Source organism: Sardina pilchardus, chromosome 1, assembly GCF_963854185.1.
Source record: "Sardina pilchardus chromosome 1, fSarPil1.1, whole genome shotgun sequence".
NCBI classification, from domain to species: Eukaryota; Metazoa; Chordata; class Actinopteri; order Clupeiformes; family Clupeidae; genus Sardina; species Sardina pilchardus.
The window spans coordinates 30708717-30728021 of NC_084994.1; the positions used below are offsets into that span (position 1 = coordinate 30708717).

At 47.7% G+C, this 19305-nt stretch overlaps 2 protein-coding genes and 1 long non-coding RNA gene across 5 annotated transcripts in view; 2 read left to right on the forward strand and 1 right to left on the reverse strand.

Annotated features, from left to right (window-relative positions):
• The window catches only part of LOC134088058 (NACHT, LRR and PYD domains-containing protein 12-like), a 57094-nt gene that overhangs the window by 5171 nt on the left and 32618 nt on the right, over nt 1-19305 (reverse strand). For all 3 annotated transcript variants that reach the window (XM_062541973.1, XM_062541982.1, XM_062541964.1), the window contains 5 exons: nt 8273-8446; nt 7712-7885; nt 6872-7042; nt 5834-6007; nt 4323-4366 (listed from right to left, as the gene is read on the reverse strand). In XM_062541973.1, the coding sequence (XP_062397957.1) occupies nt 4323-4366; nt 5834-6007; nt 6872-7042; nt 7712-7885; nt 8273-8446 (737 nt within the window). The remainder of the gene's footprint in view (nt 1-4322; nt 4367-5833; nt 6008-6871; nt 7043-7711; nt 7886-8272; nt 8447-19305) is intronic.
• On the forward strand, nt 11722-12398 carry LOC134072987 (uncharacterized). The gene is made up of 2 exons (XR_009937236.1): nt 11722-11935; nt 12144-12398. It is a non-coding gene; the product is annotated as an uncharacterized LOC134072987 (long non-coding RNA).
• On the forward strand, nt 13858-19244 carry LOC134092766 (uncharacterized). Its single transcript, XM_062546250.1, has 3 exons — nt 13858-14623; nt 15053-15246; nt 18994-19244. The coding sequence occupies exons 1-3, from the start codon at nt 13858-13860 to the stop codon at nt 19024-19026; spliced, it is 993 nt and encodes a 330-aa protein (XP_062402234.1). The 3' UTR covers nt 19027-19244.

Here is a 19305-nt window from a genome sequence, read left to right on the forward strand (position 1 = left end):
GCGATCGGACCCTTGACCACTGCTAAACCCCACTGAAAGACTCATACGGGTCTGTACCAAACACACACTTTGGTAAATCGCACCATTTGTCGGTGCTCCTGCTGCCGGCCTACAAACCAGAGCTAAACCATGAGCAACCAGCAGTGAGTGAAGTTTAAGTCTGGTCTGCAGAACACGAGTCTGAACTTCAGAACTGCTTTGACACAACTGACTGGTCTGTGTTCAAAGACTCCTCGGCGGAGCTGGACGAGTACACTGATTCTATGACGGACTACATCAGGACCTGCATGGACTTGTGTCGGTTCCGGACGAGCTAAATAAATGATGTGCTTGTTTTGAGCCTCGTTACTCTAACCCGGTGGATGAAGGTACACTTCCAGTAGGAGGAGACATCTAACAATTCTTCAGTCGCAAATGTTAGGGGAGGGCTGAGTCACTCCCTCTTTTCTCTGTGTGTGTGTGTGTGTGTGTGTGTGTGTGTGTGTGTACATGCTCTGGTAGAAAACACAGTAAGCAGGAGCATAGTCTTACAGACTATAACCGCCATAGACACACATAGACACACATAAATTCTATACTCGCTTTGAGTCTCGCGACTCTAACCTGGTAGGAGGAGACATCTTACAGGTGACACAGGCTGAAGTCAGCAAAACTTTTAAAACGGTTTAAAATTCACAAAGCTGCCGGCGCTGATGGCATCCCGTCTCATGTCCTCAAGACGTGCGCCACTCAGCTGTCACAAGTCTACACTGACATCTTCAACTTGTCCCTGTCCTGGTGCACAGTGCCTGTGTGTTTCAAAAAGACACTGATTGTGCCAGTGCCCAAGAAAAGTGCTGTTTCTTGCCTGAATGACTACCGGCCCATCGCCCTAACCTCCGTGGTGATGAAGTGCCTGGAGAGACTGTTTGCAGCCTACATCAATAAACACCTCCCTGCTTTTCCTGGATCAACTTCAGTTTGCATCTAAGCACAACAGATATGTAGATGAAGCCATCTCCATCACCTTGCATACTGCTCTAGCTCACCTGGACAAGACAAACACCTGTCAAGATGCTGTTCATTGACTACAGCTCTGCCTTTAACACTGTTGTGCCATCAAGAGACCTGGGTCTGAGCAGCCTCCACACGCTGTCAGAGGAGGACTGAGTCCATCATCAAGAATGCCAGCCACCCAGCTCACTCCCTATTCTCTCTTCTTCCCTCTGGTAAGTTCTACTAGAGCATACACACACACACACACACACACACACACACAGAGAAACAGAGTAAGCAGCAAACACAGTGAGCAGGAACAACAGGAACACAAACACAAACACAAACACACAGACACACAAACACACACACACACACACACACACACACACACACACACACACACACACACACACAAGGGGTCATTCTCCAACTCACACACACACACACACACACACACACACACACACTGAGAAACAGAGTAAGCAGCAACAGTGAGCAGGAAGAACAGGAAACACACACACACACACACACACAATCACACACACAAACACACTCACACAAACAGAGGGACACACAAATAGAAAATCACACACATTCACAGACACACAGTCATGAAAGCGCAAATATGCGCACACACAAACACACACACACTCATAAAAACAGTAAGCAGTAAATTACTTCATGTTGAAAAATGACCAATCACAAGAGGGCCAGTGCTTCCCTTGGTTCTCTCCCCCAAACTATCAAAAGTCAACCCACACGAGCAAAGCTGTACTTCAAGAGAGCGAGCAGAACTCATCTTGGAGAGCGTATGGCCCCCAGTGGTTGTTTTGTGTCTCACACAACAGCTGTTCTTTACTCACTCGCTGCTGTATCTACGCATGTCAATTAATATGCAATATAATATGCTTGTGAGGATGTCTGATTTAGCATGTGAAATATGGTACTATTCTACCACCATAGACCTCTGTTAACTTCAAACGATCTACTCCACACATAAGGATGCCAGCCACCCAGCTCACTCCTGCTTTCCCCTGGGAAGCGCTACCCCCCCCCCAAAGCTGTCAGAATTCTAAATGGCCTGTGGGTCTTTATTGCCCACATGTGCTGCCTTATTTATTTTATGATATGCTGTACTGTATGCACTGCCATGGTCACTACTTAATTCTACCTACTCTGTTAATTTCACACTTGCTATACTGCAACCAGGATGTATACTGCTGTGACACAGATTGTCAATCACAAACAGACTGACAGACTTCACCTCTGTATTCAACAGCATCATCCAGGCCCTGCTACAGGACAAGCTCTCCCAGCTGAGTGTGCCTGACTCCACCTGTAGATGGATCAAAGGCTTCCTGTCCGACAGGAAGCAGCAGGAGAAGCTGGGAAAGCCCACCTCCAACCCTCTAACCATCAGCAGTGGTTCCCCAGTGACTCCCCAGTTAGCACAGTGGAGTCCCTCTGCTTCCTGGGCACCAGAATCACCCAGGACCTGACATGGAAGCTGAACATGAGCTCCAGAACAAAGAAGGCTCAGCAGAGGATGTTCAACCTGCCAAAGCACATGATGGTGCACTTTTACACTGCCATCATGAAGTCCATCCTAACCTGCTCTATCACTACCTGGTGCGTTGCATTCACAGCCATGATTGGCTGTGATCTGCCATCACTCCATGACCTGCATGATGACTCCAGGACCCTGAGGTCATCCCTTAGTTCTGCTGCTACAAGCCTATAGGCTGCCAGGGGCCTCTCATGTGTCGTGCTGTACAAGCTCTCCTTCCTCCTTTCTCTGCCATCTCTCTGATGTCTGGCTACTGTAACATGATGTTCTAACTCATTAATAAATACAGTGGGATATTCTACATTTCCTTTACCTAAAACAAATCAGTTCAAAATGTTCAAATCAGTCAAAGTATTAATTGGCTGTAGTACTGCGAGCACACACTAGATGGTGTAGTTGGCATGTTAACACCAGAATACCGTATTACTGCCCAGCACCTCAGAGTCTAAATGGACACCATCATGGAACTACACCTGTAAAGCAGCAGGGAATGCCATTCAATAATTCACTAAGATTGTCATCACCAGTCCCTCTTCTACATCTCTCCCCTCCATTCCCTATGAACACATGTGTGTTTAATACTCAACAAGGCTGTCATCAGACTCTGAAATCAGATCACAGTGACTTTCTTTCTACTTTTTGTCCCTCAGTCTTGTGAGTGTGGAATGAAGGGGAAACATGAGAGCAGCACAACACAACACTCAACCTTACCTCCAACAAGCTCAGTACAGTCAGACACTGTATTACTGTCTTGAGGAAATCATTGTTCTGGAGAAATGTATGTGTGTGTGTGTGTGTGTGTGTGTGTGTGTGTGTGTGTGTGTGTGTGTGTGTGTGTGTGTGTGTGTGTGTGTGTGTGTGTGTGTGTGTGTTAGAGAGAAACAGGGGCTTTCCGAAACAAGTTAATTCACCCTGTCCCTAGCCACTTGCACTTCATTTGCTCGTTCACATGCAGATCTACCATATTAAGGGCCATCCAAAATCAATTACTGTCAAGTGGTAGTGCCTTAAAAGCCCTCCAGCATCGATTGAACACTGATGCCCTCTCGTTAAGGGTGTGCACCAATTAATGCGGCACATCATGGAGGACGTTTCAAAATGTCAGTTCTGCGTGAGTAGGCCACCCCTCTAAACAAATCCACGATTCTGTGATGATTCCACTAGGGAGTTTGTCCCAAAGTTCAGGGTGGTATTATACGTATGCGCTAATCAAGGGAACTTTTAGCTGTGAGGGTGCTTCCCACCTGAGTGCACTCTGTAACCAAGAGGGAGTGGGTAGGGATTAGTTTTGGAAAGGCTCAGAGAGAGTGAAGGAGTGGATGTACTGTATGTGTGATGTGTGTAATTCTGTCTCTTACCAACTCTCTGACTTAGGATGTATGTGTGTGGGGGGAGAATTTAGGGAGAGAGATTTATGGAGTGTGACTGTGAGTGTGTGCGAGAGAGACAGGTTCACATGAGAGAAATAGAGGATATGGATGGTGGATAACACACACACACACACACAACCTCTGTCACACACTCACACACACACACACACACAAGCGCACGCACACGCACACGCGCACGCGCACGCGCACGCGCACGCGCACGCGCACGCGCACACACACACACACACACACACACACACACACACACACACACACACACACACACACACACACACACACACACACACACACACACACACACACACACACACACACACACACACACACACACACACACACACACACACTTAATGATGCCATTGTAAATCATGCATATTGTCACTCACATTTTATTCCTGGTTTAATCCTGAATTCTCCTCCATAGTCATACCTTAAGAAAGATGAGAGAAGAAAATACATTTTTGACACATGTGAAGTTGTGAAGTTGTGAACTGAGACAGTAATGTACTTTAGAGTGTGTACAGTATATCGAGCAGGATATTTATCAAGAGTAGCTCCTATTAAGCAAAGCAAAAGTAAAGTGATTTAGAGGGGGATTTAGTGTGTTAGTGTGTATTTATCCAAAGCACAGGGTTAAACAGAACACATCCTGAGTGATCGTCAGATGGCAAAACTACCATTACATCTTATGTTTCACACACACACACACACACACACACACACACACACACACACACATACACACACACACACACACACACCCCAGAGTGATCCTGAGTGATCGTCAGACCCCACCCCCCCCCCCATTTTAAGAGGAGGAGAGATAGAGAAAAAGAGAGAGACAGACATGTACATGCAGGTCATACCAAACCCTCGTACTAATATCGTACAGACGGTCTGGACTTACCCCAGTCAGATTTCAAGCAGGAGGCTAGAACTCTGTTGAAGTTTGAAACAATTGGGCCTGATTTTACCCAATCGCTAACGTTTGGTCGTGACAGCTAGAGACTACAGCGCGTATATGCTCGATGTCATCGTTAATACCCGCCTCCCCCCATCCCCCCCGTTCGTTGATTGTTCAGAATGGAATGCATCCTGAGAAATCGAGTCCAATAGCATAAGACCCAGACGTAATAATGTAGGGAAATGAAAATTGAGCGGAAGCTTACGGAGGGCTATGCCAGGCTAGGACACTATGCACCCTGATAAAGTCCCCCTGGCCTTTGGAATTAAAATAGCCCCACATCATCACATACCCAGAGATTGGCATAGTTTTATTTCAGTTAGCCTATTAGCTGGTTTGATTGGCATTGAGCTCAATGAGAATGAAACCAGCTAATAGGCTTTCAAAATCGTGTTTTTATTTTTTATTTGATGAATGACAGTCAACGGGAGCCATACATCCGCCACACCAAAGAATAATTGCCGGATTGAGTGACAACAGTGTATACTGGGGGTTGGACATATGAACAGTTGTGATGCTAATTTTAGTACTTACAGTAAGTGTGTTGGATTGCTGAGGATGTTATTCATGTACCCCAAGTTATTTGTGTATTTCCTTTTTTACCTACAAATTGTTCAAAGAACTGAACAGAACTCCTTCGCCCTTCAGTAAGTCACTGTGCAAGCTGTCTTAATGATCTGTTGGCTGGGTAGATGTAGTGTGGTGTAATGAATTTCAGAACTGTAGAAGAGTAAACTGTTCAGCGTCATGTGTGAACTGGGGGACTTTTACCTGCAGTACTTAAAGGGCCATGACATGCTCACTTTACAGTAATACATGGGAGGAGACCATGTGGAAACATGAGCATATCAGAACGGTGTCCAACAGAGGATACAAATGGATGACCAGCTCCACTACAACCTCATCAAACTCAGATAAACACCCAGCACTCACCTGAAAGTCTGTAGTTTACAGTTGGGATCATCCAGTCTCTCCGTGATCTCTCTGACACCTGAGTCTCCTGGGTGATTGTAGCTCAGATCCAGCTGTTTCAAGTAGGAGGGGTTTGATTTGAGGGCAGAGGACAAAAAAGAACAGCCCTTCTGAGTGATCAGACAATGAGACAATCTGAAACAAAACATAATCTTTCCTCATTATTAGAGAAGGGAAAAGCATTAAAAAGGTACACCATGCACTAGCAAATTCATTCAGTAATTATGAATGAAAATCCCATTAACATCTTTAGAAAAATACATACTTTACTTACAAGAGTCACAGACACAGCTTGACTCTATACAGGCAAAAGTTCATCATCATCATCATCATCAACAACAACAACATGAGCACCAGTGCTTTACAGTACTGCTGATTTCCACCAAGAGCAGCTGCGTGCTGTTCAGGTTACAACTCAGTCACTGGAGCTGACCACTGCCACTCAGCTAGTCCACCAGTTACAGAGGTGTCCCAGATGCAGCTCTAAGCTCTACTCTGCTCTGTCTAATTTGGAGACCAGTTGAGCAACAGCATAATTCAGTAGTGTCCCATATGCAGCTCTAAGCTCTGTTCTGCTTCAACTAGGAACCAAGTCTATTTTGGACATGCTGCATCTCGGACCCTTCTGAACACAGGGTTTATGCTCTGTAACATTCCCATCAGGTGGAAATAAGTGAAGTAAGAATATATTTTCCCTTCCAAGAAAGGTGTTTAATCGTTTCTGGTAAAACGGCACAATATGTTTGTTGCATGTAAATCATAGTGGTGGCTGTACACTAATAGGGTGTGAAACAGAACCGTGAGATACATTCAGTGGTTATGTGACCTGCATCACAACTACTTATTGTACAAGGACACATCGACAGTTGGCAGCACTATCCTTGAATGATTTTGTGAAAACAGAAGTGTGATCAGTTAATGACAATAAACTAAAATCAGCACATGCATAATGCACATCAGGAGTCCTATGATAATAGAATGAAAGTCAAGCAAACAAACCTTAAAGTCTGCAGTTTACAGTGAGGGCTACTGAGTCCTGCAGAGAGAAGCTGAACTCCAGAATCCTTCAGGTCATTGTGACTCAGGTCCAGTTCCTTTAGGGAGATGGAGGACTGCAAAGCAGAGGCTACAGCCTTACAGGAATCCTCTGTTAGCTTACAACCAGCAAGTCTGCATAGAGTCAGAGGACATGAGACAGAGAATAAAATATGGTATGGTAGCATGAATACATATAAAGAACACACTGGTAAAAAGGTTTTCGGACCAATTAGAATACAGGATGGAGTAAACAAATATTAAGGATAAATTATAGGACACACCAAAACACAACACAAAGTGCATGATGATGCAGTTGTGCTCTCAAGCTTAAATACTTTGGCAGAATTTTGGAAAACATGACTGATCATGCAAAACACTTTCTTTTATTTAGGGAGAGTGTTCTGGTGAAAACATTTATCATCACATAATTGAGTGTCTGTCTGATTATATCTGTCAAGTGTAGAACATCACTCTGCTGTGTGTAATTTGTGAACCAAATTTGTGTGCTTTATGTTTTCATACATTCCCTTGTGTGATTCATACTTGAAATCCATTATTTTTATTGTGTGAAGTGACTGCCTTGGGCCTTCTGTGATTGAGCACTGCATAAATTGCTGTGGACATTTATCTGCCCCCCACCCAATTTTCAAAATATAATTTATGGGATGAATCAGAGTTATGCATTTTAGAACTGTAGAGGACGAAACATGAGAACATTAGAACTGTCTCCATCAGAGGATACAAATGGATGACAAGCTTCACTAGAACCTCATCAAACTCAGATAAACACCCAGCACTCACCTGAAAGTCTCTAGTTTACAGTTGGGATCATTCAGTCTGTCTGTGAGCTCTCTGGCACCTGAGTCTCCTGGGTGATTGTAGCTCAGATCCAGCTGTTTCAGGTAGGAGGGGTTTGATTTGAGGCCAGAGGACAAGAGAGAACAGCCCTTCAGGGTGATCTGACAACCAGACAGTCTGAAACAAGAGATCATCTTTCCTCATTATTAGAGAAGGGAAAAGCATTAAAAGTTGCATGCACTAGCAAATTCATTCCGTAATTATGACTAAAAAAATCCATTAACAACTTTAGAAAAACATACTTTATTAATAATAGTAAGAAACAACACTTGACTATGCAGGCAAAATGACTTGATTTGAGGGCAATGGACAACCCTTCTGGGTGATCACACAACGAAAAAAAACATACATTTATTTTGAAAACAATCTATACTCATAAAACTGCATAGACATACAGGGCAAAATTACATGTCTCAGCATCACACAATCATATTCAGATGTCACTGGCATTTCTTCATGCACAATGGGACAAAGTAATATATTACTTTACATTCATCAACTCACCTTAGTGTCTCCAGCTTGCATTGTGGATCTCTTATTCCCACACAGAGCAGCTTCACTCCTTCATCCTGCAGGTCATTGTCACTCATGTCCAGTTCTCTCAGATGGGAAGGTGTCCTCTGCAGCACTGATGCCATCATTTCACAGCTTGCTTTAGAGAGGCGACACTGATTTAGCCTGTTTAACAAATACAGGTAATGTAGGAGTAAGAAAACTCTAAAGGTTCTGTCAGGACTGCTTGGGTCAAAGACACACAAGAAAGACGTATCTTTAAAGCCAATTATATTTTGTATTTGGCTTAGAGGAAGTTCCCTGTCTTTCCATGAGCTACCTAAACAGGGAACAGCAGCATCCTCAGGGGACTACCCTCCCAGTTTAAACTGGGAGAGTAACTCTATTCCCCCCGAACAGAGCAAGCAACAATGACAACAGTATGTTATTATTTTAAGTTGAGGAGGTGGGTTGCAAAGCAGCGAGCAGAGAAAGCAAGGCAGACTGATGATGCAGAATAAGGCGCCCTTATGAGAGAGACTACACGCAAGTGAATGGAACGATCAGCCTAGCGGAACAGCTGATGTGGGCTGGGTTTGGCATAGCCAATAAAAAACAGCCAGCTGACAGCGGGCTTGACTACGCTGCCTGCCAGAACTAGCACAAATGCTTGATTTTTGGTAGGAAAATTATGCTTTTTTGGTTCATGCAGCATTCGATCTTCATTTCAGTAAAGATCAAAAACAAAGCATGTGAAACAAACTCAACATCTCTCCCCCTTTGTCATGGGCGGCGCCAGGATAATTTTGTTGGTGTAGCTAAGCTGTTGCTGTGATACAGACAGGTGTTGCTGCCACCCACCAAAACGTGGCTTACAAATGGCTTAGAAATCATGATGAGAAGGTAGCCCAGACCTATACAACAATTAACTTCATCCGCCTTCGTTTCATGACACTCAGTCCTGACCTCAGTGCACCCAACACAACAGCAGCGGCAGCACAGATAACCAGATAACGTCACGTCACTTAGCAAATTTTAACATCTGGCCAGACTGAGCTACACACATGCACACACACACACGACCACGCAACGGCTATTGCAAATGCAAAAATCAACAAAATACTAGGGGAAGCTTCTTTAATGAACTATATGGATGGGGGAAGCAGAAGCAGACTTTTATGTCTTTGACCATGTTGATGGCTGCTGACTCCAAAGTTCGTCTCTGATATAAATGCCTATAGGCTACCCGATGTGCTCCAGTAGGCTGAGATAAAGTAGGCTAAAAGCAAAATCTAATGTCTTACCGTGGACAGATCTTCCCGAATCCTGTCGAGTTCGAGAATGCAATAGCCTGTTACATTGTGTCCTTCACGTCGTTTTTTTAATCCAGACAAATAGCCTACACTTGTTGCTTTGTAGGCATATTAGTGCATATCGCCGACCAGGAGCGTCACTAGTGCAAAAGCAGGTGTTTTTTTCTTTCTTTTACGGGGTAGGCTACAGGGGTTTCTACCCCGGGAAACTTTGAAAACTGTGCTGTTTGCAGTTTCAACGTAGAGAATATGAAGGCCATTCGTTGGGGTCCTCACCATGGCGCCTGCAGGAATTAATGCTATGGTACGTGTCACGGGGTGAGCAGACGGGAAAAGTGGGGGAGGGCAATAAAGACTAAAAAGATGGGATCCTCACGGGGCTTAATTGGGGCGACACCAAGATGGCGGCCTCCATCGTTTGTTTACATAGCTACACACAGGTGTGCAGTGGTAATAGTGGGGATGACAATCAGTACAATTACACACAGGTGGATGGTGTTAAAGGGATATTCCGCCATTTTTGGAAATACGCTCATTTTCCACCTTCCCTCGAGCAAAACAATCGATATTTACCTTGCTCCCGTTCATCCAGCCATTCTGTGAGTCTGGCGATACAACTTTTAGCTTCAGCCTAGCATAGATCATTGAATCGGATTAGACCATTAGCTTCTCGCCTGCTAGCTTCATGTTTAAAAGTGACTAAGATTTCTGGTAATTTTCCCATTTAAAACGTGTCTCCTCTCAAGTTAGAAAGTGCAATAAGACCAACTGAAAATGAAACCTGGCGTTTTTCTAGGCTGATTTGACATGGAACTACACTCTCATCTGGCGTAATAATCAAGGCAACTTGCAGCTACTGGCACTACTACTGCTTGTTGTCTATGGGGACTATTTTCAGATGCTGCGTACGATATCACTGCGCCTATGGTACGTTTGCAAGTTGCCTTGATTATTACGCCAAATGAGAGTGTAGTTCCATGTCAAATCAGCCTAGAAAAACGCCAGGTTTCATTTTCAGTTGGTCTTCTTGCACTTTCTAACTTGAGAGGAGACACGTTTTAAATGGGAAAATTACCAGAAATCTTAGTCACTTTGAAACATGAAGCTAGCAGGCGAGAAGCTAATGGTCTAATCCGATTCAGTGATCTATGCTAGGCTGAAGCTAAAAGTTGTATCGCCAGACTCACAGAATGGCTGGATGAACGGGAACAAGGTAAATATCGATTGTTTTGCTCGAGGGGAGGTGGAAAATGAGCGTATTTCCAAAAATGGCGGAATATCCCTTTAATGGTAGGGATGGTGATTGGTGCACGGGGGAAAAGTTTGGGCTTTTAAACACCCGGGTCTTAGGCAATGCATGCGTCTTGGTGGGGAAGCGGTAGCACGTCGTTCAACGAGTGTGGATTAAGCTGGAGTGGAGTGAAGGCTTTGCCGACCAGGGGAACAACACTGATCTCGGGACTGACGCTGAGCCTGGGGTTCTGGAAGCTGTCGGGTTAACCCCGCTCCCACACACCGTGCTGTTGGATGACTGAGGGGTGAAATCGTTCACCCCTCGCGAAGTTAATACTTTGTTGCTGTAGCCTACTGCTTAACGTTGAATCGTCGTGTCTGAAGCTATCATATTGAGCCTGTGACTACCACCATTGTCTCAGACATAACGTAGGCTGCTGGTGGAATTGCTGTGGTTGCCTTTGAAGACGCTGCCCTGAAGCCTGTTTATCCCCGTGACTGTGCAGCTACTATAGTGCGCACGCCATTGATTGTACTTGTGTGCTTCGTAACGAACTGTGCAGATGCGTTGCGTCTGCCCAGCATAATATCCCCGAGACTGTGTAGCTACTATATTGAGCACGCCATTGACTGTGAAACTGCGTGCCTCACTAAGAACTGTTTTCTGCTTCCGGGCCTGATATATCCCCAAGACTGTGTAGCTACTATATTGAGCACGCCATTGACTGTGAAACTGCGTGCCTCACTAAGAACTGTTTTCTGCTTCCGTGCCTGATATATCCCCAAGACTGTGTAGCTACTATATTGAGCACGCCGTTGACTGAAACTGTGTGCCTCATTAAGAACTGTTTTGCTTTCTCGCCTGATATATCCCCATGACTGTGTTGCTACTATATTTCGCACGCCATTTACTGTGAACCTGAGTGCTGCCTTATTAAGAACTGTTTTTGCCATCTGTTCTAATGCCTCCGACTGTGTAGCTACTATATAGCGCACGCCATAGACTTTTGGACCTGTTATTACTCCGCTCCTTCGACTGTCCTTGTCACCCTTCAGCAGCTTGGCCTTTCCTCCAGTCTATCCCACTCAGGGACAGGACAGCGTGAACCTCAACAGCCCAGCCCTTTTGGTGACAGCCTATAGTGATGTGTGTGTGAAAGACCGTGTGACCCCACTGTGAAGTATGGACATGAATTGTCCCTTGATGTGACGTGCTGTGCTGTGCTGTGCTGTGCTGTGCTGTATTGTGCTGTGCTGTATTCCACGTGTGTTGACCTGTTACCCCAACATCTGGGTTGTTGGGCCCTCCGCTTAACCCTGTCCACCTGTCTGTTTAGGCAGCCATTGCCGTCCACGTGTGAGGGACTGGACTAGGACCTGGCCTGCTGCAGCCTCGGATGACCAGTCGGTTGGGGGATCCAGAGACTACCGAGCGGGTGTGGTAGACTACACAACACACACAACCCGGGACCCTCAGCTGACTGACCGAGACGGGATACTGAAGGACAAATTAAACTGGACTATTACATCCTTTATTACGGAAAAACACTACAGTTTTAATTGTTACTTAAATAAAATACAGACTTTTACTAGCTCTGGTGTCTGTGCGTGCTTGAAGGGTACAGTGGTCTCCCTGGGGTAGATTGTGGTAGAGAGGTGGCAACAGCGCCCCTCGTCTGTGACATTTGGCGTAGCCGTGCAGGATTCTACCTTGGGTTGAGACACTGTGCTCTTCAACATGCAAGTGGACGGAGAACCAGCTGACAGGCCCCAAGTACTGACACCACTTTTCATGGGGGCACCATGGGCACAACGCTTTGGGGGGTCCACATCAGAGATGAGGTTGCAAGAATGGATAGCACAAATAAAATACCTGATTGACATCCAGAGACTGACAGAGACTCAACAAGCTCAGTTTATTCTAGGCTCTTTGGAAGGGGAAGCAAAAAGGGAGATACTAGCTGTAGAAGAAACAAACCGTAACACCTCAAACAAAATTTTTGATCTTTTGAAAGGATTGTATGGAGACACCACTCCTGTAGCGGCTGTAAGAGCATTGTTTTTCAACTGCCGTCAGGGCCCCAAACAGACTATTCGTGTTTTCTCTCTGCAGTTACGTGAACTCTTTTCCAGGCTTAAAAGACGAGGTGGTGCAGATTTGGGGGATGGAGACGCCCTATTGAGGGACCAGTTTTTAATGGGCTTACGAGAGGGGCCCATCCGTCAGACTCTCAAAGCACAACTTCGCCGTGATCCAGCGTTGACGTTTGAGGCTGCGCGGAAGGAGGCTCTGGCCTTAGAAGAGGATCGGGCCCAGGAAGATGACCTGCCCTCCTGCATGGTGGTCCGAAACTCTGAGGCTGCTGCTGCAACAACCCCAACCGTCGACTGAAAGCAGGAGCTTCGAGCAGAAATTATGAAGGACGTTAAAGAACAGATGACCCAGCTGTCCAAGGTGATCTTAGAGGAATTGCGTGCTGGACAGTCTACGGTCCCTCAACTCCCTCGTGCACGAGCCCACTCCACTGGTTCATGGGAGGGACGTGGGCCATCCAGTCAGCCTGTTCGGCCCAGGTTTCAATGGGATGACCAAGGCCGCCCCATTTGTATCAAGTGCGGCAAGGGGGGCCATATCAGCCGTTATTGTCCTGCTCGACGCCCATCCCAAGAGGGTTTTTAGCTTCACCGGCCACTGAGGGTCAAGTGGCCGGGACCTCTACAAACGACCCCCCGCGGCCCCTTAAAGATGTTTTAGTAGGCCAGTGTCCAGTTGTCAGTGTCAAGGTAAACCACAAAGAGGTACAATGTCTTGTAGACACAGGTTCCCAAGTAACAATGTTTGCAGAGAGCTTATGTAAGGAACTTTTCTATGAACAAGAACCCCAGGGCCCCTATGGCCCATGGCTAAAACTGCGTGGTGCCAATGGACTTGACATCCCATATATTGGTTATTTGCTGTTGGATTTTCAGGTACATGGTATTCAAGTACCTTCTCGAGGGGTCGTGGTCGTCCGTGATGACTGCCTAGGCTCCCACAGGGCGCTCTTAGGCATGAACGTAATTGCCTCATGCTGGGAGGAGTTGTTCCCGTTAAAGAGCCCTCCATCGGCTGGGAGTCGCAGGACTGCAGATGCAAAGGAGTGGGAACAGGTCTTCACCGATTGCCATCGAATCCAAGCCGCGACTGCCCAGCAAGAGACAACGGATACTGCTCGAGTTTCCTGCCGGTATGCAATTAGCGTTCCTGCTAATAGTGAGGCCCTAGTTTGGGCCAAGCTGCCAAGTCGAACCCGCTGCCAGAACACATGTGTGCTGGTAGAAGCGCACGAAGAGCGCCAGGGTGTGGAGGTGGCCAGAGCTCTGACGAGGGTGCACAGAGGACGGGTGCCAGTGCGGGTGCGCAACCTCCTGCCACACCCTGTGCTCCTCCATCGACATCACAAGCTGGCTAAGGTGACTGGGGTGGACGCTACTCAGGTGGTGGACGGCCCAGAGATTCACTTGTCGGAGGTGAGTCCTGGGGTGATAGAGGTGAGCGTGGTACAATTGGGGACAGACTTGAAGGACATGGGGGAGGGGCTTCCTGAACATCTTTCATGTGAGTCCCTACAGGGTGATGGCCTCAGCACTGACCAACAACGACAGCTCAGCCAGTTCCTGGCAAAGTGGCAACACGTGTTTTCATCTCATGAAGAAGACTATGGGTGCACTGACCTGGTGACCCATCATATACCCACAGGTGAGGCCCCACCTATCCGAGAGAGGTACAGGCCCGTACCCCCCACCCTCTACAAAGAGATCAGGACCTTATTACAAGGTATGTTGGAGAGTGGGGTGGTTCGGGAAAGCAGCAGCCCTTGGGCTGCCCCAGTGGTATTAGTCCAGAAAAAGAATGGGACTTGGAGATTTTGCGTAGATTATCGCAAATTGAACAGCGTTACTAGGAAAGATGCCTACCCTCTGCCCAGAATAGAAGACTCTTTAACCAGTTTGAGCCAAGCTGCGTGGTACTCCACCCTAGACTTGGCAAGCGGGTACTGGCAAGTCCGCGTTGAGGCGAAAGACCGGGAGAAGACCGCCTTCACCACTCCATTTGGGCTCTACGAGTGGGACAGGATGCCCTTTGGACTCTGTAATGCCCCTGCGACATTCCAGAGGTTAATGCAGAGGTGTTTAGGGGGGCAACTGTCCGACTCGTCATTAGTTTATTTGGACGATGTAATTGTTTATTCTGTTGACTTTACAGCCCACCTAAACCACTTGGATGGAGTGTTCCAGTCCCTGCAGAAATATGGCCTCAAGTTGCGCCCTGAAAAGTGTCAGCTATTCCAACGTGAAGTCAAGTTCCTGGGCCATCGCATTGGTGGAAAGGGGGTCTCTCCTGATCCGGACAAGGTGGCAGCTGTTCAGGACTGGCAACCACCGGGGACTGTAAGGCAAGTGAGATCCTTCTTAGGCTTTGTTGGTTATTACCGGCGCTTTATAAAAGACTTTTCAAAGATAGCTAAACCGCTCAATGCTCTACTAATGGGAACTGGGCGACAACAGCGACGGGGTTCCCCCCCTATTGAGTGGACTACAGAATGTGCGTCGGCATTCCAGAAGCTGAAACAAGAACTACTCCAAGCACCTATCCTTGCTTATGCCGATTTCACCCAGCCTTTTGTTGTGTACACAGACGCTAGTAATAGGGGCTTAGGAGCAGTCCTGGCTCAGCGGCAAGGTGGTGTGGAGCGAGTTATCGCTTACGCCAGTAGGAGTCTCCACCCAGCCGAACGAAACGATGCTAATTATAGCTCATTTAAACTCGAGTTGTTAGCCATGAAATGGGCGGTCAGCGAGAAATTTAAAGACTATCTATGGGGCACAAAGGTGAAGGTGATTACTGACAATAACCCATTGGTCCACTTAAAAACAGCTAAGCTTGGAGCGGTTGAGCAAAGATGGGTGGCGCAACTAGCTAACTTTGATTATGAGATTCAGTATAGGCCGGGAAAGGAACACACCAATGCTGATGTTCTCTCTAGGCTCCCTGATGCTGGCGACGCTGCTCCAATTTCTAGCCCACCTGTAGGGAATGACGAACTGCTGGTGGGTGTTGTCGAGGCACCAGGGACCGGGGAAGGCCTTCCAACCTGCTGGGGATGGGACCCCGTCCATTGGCGCCAGGTACAAGAAGGGGATGCGGACCTGGCCACGACCCGCGCCTATCTAGAACAGGGCATACTACCCCCAGCTGCAGAAAGGCGTACACAGACCCCACTTGTCCAGAAATATCTGGGCCAGTGGTGACGACTGAGCTTAGAGGAGGGGGTGCTATGCAGAGTTGCACAAGACCCCCTGACTAATGAACCTAACCACCAAGTCATTGTTCCCCAGGACCAGGTTAAAGCCTTACTGGAGACTTATCATAACCAGACAGGGCACCAGGGTCGAGACCGGACCCTGTCCTTGTTGAGGAGGCGGTTTTATTGGCCACAAATGGAGACCTGCGTTGATGGCTTCCTCCAAGCTTGCCCACGCTGTGTGCTCCGTAAGACTAGACCAGATAGTCGAGCCCCACTGGTCCCCATTGTGCCCCAAGCCCCACTTCATATGGTAGCTATGGACTTCCTCACTTTGAGTCGACCCACAGATCGTTATCAGAACATCCTTGTAATAACAGACCTGTTCACTAAGTTTGCTTGGGCGGTTCCAACACTGGACCAGACTGCTGTGACCACCGCCCAAGCCCTGTGGAAAACCGTGCTACAGCCTTTTGGGTGCCCAGAGGTCTTCCACTCTGACCAGGGTGCCAACTTTGAGTCCGCTGTGATTCGGGAGTTGTGCCAGATCTACGGCTGCCGTAAGAGTCACACCACACCCTACCACCCCCAAGGGAATGGCAGTTGCGAGCGCTTCAATCAAACCCTATTGAATCTATTGGGAACGTTAGAGGTAGATCAACAGAACAGGTGGGTTGACCATCTCCCATACCTGCTTCATGCCTATAACAACTCGGTTCACAATGTCACCGGCTATGCCCCTAGTTTTTTGATGTTTGGTAGGCATGTGCGCTTACCAGTAGATCTGCTGTGGGGAACTAAGCAATCGGAGGGGGTGAAAGATGTGACTGCATGGGTGGGTCAACATTATGATAGGCTCAGGTATGCATATCACAAAGCCTCGGAGCACTTAGGTATGGCTGCTGCCAAGAACAAGCGCCTTTATGACAGGACGGCACAAGAAGCTCCGCTGCTAGCCGGTGAACGTGTGTTGGTCTACGACAACCGGAGGAGGGGCAAAGGGAAGCTAAGTGACTGGTGGGAGGCCCATCCCTATGTCGTTCAGGGGCAGAGCCAACCGGACCTGCCGGTCTACACGGTGAGGCCCGAGGGCAAACCAGGCCCGGAACGGGTCCTGCACCGCAACCTGTTGCGACCATGCCCTCACTACCCGACAACACTAGAGGGAGCTACAGACCAGCCAACATCTACACCCCAACCACCCCAGCCACTGATGGGATGGACATGGACTCCGGCAATGCCAGGGCCGCCAGCTGAGGGTGGAGTCCCAGGACCCGACCCAGGGCCCGACCCAGGACCTGATCCAGCACCCGAACCTGAGCCTAGACATTCTCAGAGAAGTACACAGGGGAGGCCTCCACACAGGTATGGGGATTGGGGGCCTTAGCATGCGGTTCTCGGGACGAGTACCCTTTAGTGGGGGAGGGTGTCACGGGGTGAGCAGACGGGAAAAGTGGGGGAGGGCAATAAAGACTAAAAAGATGGGATCCTCACGGGGCTTAATTGGGGCGACACCAAGATGGCGGCCTCCATCGTTTGTTTACATAGCTACACACAGGTGTGCAGTGGTAATAGTGGGGATGACAATCAGTACAATTACACACAGGTGGATGGTGTTAATGGTAGGGATGGTGATTGGTGCACGGGGGAAAAGTTTGGGCTTTTAAACACCCGGGTCTTAGGCAATGCATGCGTCTTGGTGGGGAAGCGGTAGCACGTCGTTCAACGAGTGTGGATTAAGCTGGAGTGGAGTGAAGGCTTTGCCGACCAGGGGAACAACACTGATCTCGGGACTGACGCTGAGCCTGGGGTTCTGGAAGCTGTCGGGTTAACCCCGCTCCCACACACCGTGCTGTTGGATGACTGAGGGGTGAAATCGTTCACCCCTCGCGAAGTTAAGTACTTTGTTGCTGTAGCCTACTGCTTAACGTTGAATCGTCGTGTCTGAAGCTATCATATTGAGCCTGTGACTACCACCATTGTCTCAGACATAACGTAGGCTGCTGGTGGAATTGCTGTGGTTGCCTTTGAAGACGCTGCCCTGAAGCCTGTTTATCCCCGTGACTGTGCAGCTACTATAGTGCGCACGCCATTGATTGTACTTGTGTGCTTCGTAACGAACTGTGCAGATGCGTTGTGTCTGCCCAGCATAATATCCCCGAGACTGTGTAGCTACTATATTGAGCACGCCATTGACTGTGAAACTGCGTGCCTCACTAAGAACTGTTTTCTGCTTCCGGGCCTGATATATCCCCAAGACTGTGTAGCTACTATATTGAGCACGCCATTGACTGTGAAACTGCGTGCCTCACTAAGAACTGTTTTCTGCTTCCGTGCCTGATATATCCCCAAGACTGTGTAGCTACTATATTGAGCACGCCGTTGACTGAAACTGTGTGCCTCATTAAGAACTGTTTTGCTTTCTCGCCTGATATATCCCCATGACTGTGTTGCTACTATATTAAGCACGCCATTTACTGTGAACCTGAGTGCTGCCTTATTAAGAACTGTTTTTGCCATCTGTTCTAATGCCTCCGACTGTGTAGCTACTATATAGCGCACGCCATAGACTTTTGGACCTGTTATTACTCCGCTCCTTCGACTGTCCTTGTCACCCTTCAGCAGCTTGGCCTTTCCTCCAGTCTATCCCACTCAGGGACAGGACAGCGTGAACCTCAACAGCCCAGCCCTTTTGGTGACAGCCTATAGTGATGTGTGTGTGAAAGACCGTGTGACCCCACTGTGAAGTATGGACATGAATTGTCCCTTGATGTGACGTGCTGTGCTGTGCTGTGCTGTGCTGTATTGTGCTGTGCTGTATTCCACGTGTGTTGACCTGTTACCCCAACATCTGGGTTGTTGGGCCCTCCGCTTAACCCTGTCCACCTGTCTGTTTAGGCAGCCATTGCCGTCCACGTGTGAGGGACTGGACTAGGACCTGGCCTGCTGCAGCCTCGGATGACCAGTCGGTTGGGGGATCCAGAGACTACCGAGCGGGTGTGGTAGACTACACAACACACACAACCCGGGACCCTCAGCTGACTGACCGAGACGGGATACTGAAGGACAAATTAAACTGGACTATTACATCCTTTATTACGGAAAAACACTACAGTTTTAATTGTTACTTAAATAAAATACAGACTTTTACTAGCTCTGGTGTCTGTGCGTGCTTGAAGGGTACAGTGGTCTCCCTGGGGTAGATTGTGGTAGA